The 3,138-nt window shown below is 37.3% G+C and overlaps 1 protein-coding gene across 2 annotated transcripts in view; it reads right to left on the bottom strand.

Annotated features, from left to right (window-relative positions):
* Positions 1 to 3,138, bottom strand: part of CEP57L1 (centrosomal protein 57 like 1) — a 51,362-nt gene that overhangs the window by 10,879 nt on the left and 37,345 nt on the right. For both annotated transcript variants that reach the window (XM_012805385.2, XM_023513197.1), the window contains exon 4: positions 546 to 725. In XM_012805385.2, coding sequence (XP_012660839.1) covers positions 546 to 725 — 180 coding nt within the window. The remainder of the gene's footprint in view (positions 1 to 545; positions 726 to 3,138) is intronic.

The following is a 3,138-nucleotide window of genomic DNA, read 5'->3' as shown; positions in this document are numbered from 1 at the left end:
ACCTGTAGTCCCAGCTATTTGGGAGGCTGAGGCAAGAGAATTGCTTAAGCCCAAGAGTTTGAGGTTGTTGTGAGCTGTGACACCATGGTCTACTGAGGGCAATGTAGTGAGACTGTGTCTCAAAAAAACAAAAACAAAACTTATTTTCTTCTAAAATTAAATTTTTTCATTCAATTGTTTTGTGTATTGTCTAATATTAGTATTGCTTTATATTTCAAATTTTAAAATATATTGTTAGCTGAAAACAAAGCATTTCAATTATATTATGGGTTAAATTAGATTTTGTTGCTTAGGTCTAAAAATATTCTAATTTCTAAATACAACTTGTCTAAAAACAATTTGTCTTTTAATTTCATGAATCTATGAACTGGGATAACATATATAAGCCACATCCTGTCCCCACAAATATCAAAATGTCTTGAGAACAAGGTTTCAAGGTATATAAGAACAAAGATATTTGAGTAAATCTACTTGAACTAGGTTTATCGTTTTTAGACTGTGAATTCTGGTAACCCCTCATTTCTGAGAACTATTATATTTCATACCTTTTTTCTGCTTTATCAGTTCCTCATGTGCCAAATTTCTTTCAATTGTTTCATTCTCTAAGGCCTTTTTGTACTGTGCTGCCTCTTTGGAAAGTGTGTTCAGATTATCTTCAGCTTGTGTTCTCTCTAGCTCTAAACGATGAATCTTTTCCTGAAGAGTTTTTAAGGCCAAAATAAGAGCTATTGGGAAAGAAATGTGGTTGACAGATTAAGTGAAAGTTTCTGAACAATTATAATCACAGTTACATGAAAAAATGAGCAATATTTTTTGATAATGAGCCAGAAAAATGTATAAGTAATGTATAGTACTCATAAAAATGAAACAAGACAAAAACTTCAAAGATAGACAAATTTTGTGCGACCATCTTCTATAAACTATATATCTATGATGGTATTTAATGATTTTTAGAATTGAGAAACCTAATAACCACTTTAATTTAATAGTGAATATTTTCATATTGAAGGACTTAAGATAATATACAGTCTGGAAGGCATTTAAGAGTCTAGGGGAGGCATCCTTAAACTACTGCCTGCGGGCCACAGGCGGCCCACCTAGGACATTTATCCTGCCCGCCAGGTGTTTTTGCCGTTTTTGCCACCGCCGCCTGTCCTGCTTAGCAGCCGACTCCTCCTGGGGCCCGCAGTCCGGCCCTCCAACGGTCTGAGGGACAGTGAACTGGCCCCCTGTTTAAAAAGTTTGAGGACCCCTGGTCTAGGGTATGAATAAAGAAAATTAAAATACAGCCCTTCTATGCTATGAGATATCACCTAAGTTCATGAGAATGGCTAGTATTAAAAAGTCCTAAAATAACAGATGCTGGAGTGGATGTGGAAAGAAACTCTTACACACTCTTGGTGGGACTGCAAACTAGTACAACCTCTATTGAAAACTGCATGGAGATAACTCAAACAACTTAAAGTAATCTGATCTAGCAATTCACTGCTGGGTATATACCCAAAGGAAAAACGGTCATTTTATAAAAGGGACACCTACACTTAAGTGTTTACAGCAGCAAAATTCATAATTGCAAAGATGTGGAAACAACCCAAGTGCCCAATAACACATAAATGGATTAATAAAATGTGATATATGCATACCATGGAGTACTACATGGAGCTATAAAAAATTGGTGATCTAGCATCTTTTGTGACAACCTGGATGGAATTAGAAACCATTCTTCTAAGCATCACAAGAATAGAGAAACATACATATACGCACTCAATACCAAGATGGAGCTAATCGATCAACATTTAAGGGGACATATGGGAGTAAATCTCAATGGAAATCAAGCTGGGGGAGGAAAAAGGAGGGGATGGATAAATTCATACCGATTGGATATAGTGCACACTATTTGGGTGAAGGGCACCCTTATAACTTTAACTCAATATGTACAAAAAAAATACATAAACAAATCATGTGTACCCAATATTTAGAAATTAAAAAAAAGAAAGAAATATAGCATCTAGTAATTAACAGGGTTAGGTTCAAAGTTAAAGGTTTTTCTCAGTTCTTGATGTGTTCAGTTTTATTTATTTATGTATGTATTTTTTTGAGACAGAGTCTCACTTTGTTGCCCTTGGTAGAGTGCTGTTGCATCACAGCTTGCAACCACCTCAAATTCTTGGGCTCAAGTGATTCTCTTGCCTCAGCCTCTCAATTAGCTGGGACTACAGGTGCCCACCACAATGCCCAGCTATTTTATACAGACAGGGTCTTGCTCTTGCTTAGGCTGGTCTCAAACTCCTAAGCTTAGGCAATCTACTTGCCTTGGCCTCCCAAAGTGCTGGGACTACAGGCATAATCCATCATGCCTGGCTGATGTGTTCAGTTTTAATCAAACCACAAATATTTAAAACAAATAAAAATTAAAGTTCTGGGCAGTGCCTGTTGCTCAAGGAGTAGGGCGCCAGCCCCATCAACCACATTTATTGTTTGTCTAAGATGTAGCGCTAAGGATTTTTTTACTTTTATTTTTATTTTATTTTATTTTTTTTTAATGGAGGAGACAGAGTTTTGCTTTGTGTTCTTCAGTAGGGTACATAGCTCACAGCAACCTCTGCCAACCCCTGGGTCCCTGGGTTTAATGGCTTCAGCCTCCCACGTAGCTGGGATTACAGGCGCCTGCCAGAACGCCCGGCAATTTTGGTTGAGACGGGGTCTCACTCTGGCTCTCCTTCTGGCTCATGCTGGTCTCGAACCTCTGAGCACAGGTGATCCACCCGCCTCGGCCTCCCACAGCGCTGGGACTACAGGCCTGAGCCACCAAGCCCGGCCTTAACATACAAAGTATAACAAAGTTTCTTCTGTTGAAAAAAGGTATAACATTATTAATGGTTTACCTGATGTCAGTCAGGCTTGAAAGATTATAAATACTACACATGTACTACAATGATTTTTATTCAGCGATATTAATATCTTCCTGAGTCAGGTAAATTCAGAGTTTTGATTCCATATAGTTTATATAAAATTAGAAAGATGTGTGTTAGAGATTATCATTTGTTTTTTAAGAATAATGTAACAAAATTATATTTACTGCTATGTATATGGTATATGACATAAGGTATGCCTGGGGTCATAAGTATTTCCCTAATT

This window comes from Otolemur garnettii, unplaced genomic scaffold, assembly GCF_000181295.1.
Source record: "Otolemur garnettii isolate 467f Iridium unplaced genomic scaffold, OtoGar3 scaffold00002, whole genome shotgun sequence".
Classification (NCBI taxonomy): domain Eukaryota; kingdom Metazoa; phylum Chordata; class Mammalia; order Primates; family Galagidae; genus Otolemur; species Otolemur garnettii.
The sequence above is the reverse complement of the archived record's forward strand: the minus strand, read 5'-3'. Positions and strand labels throughout refer to the sequence as shown.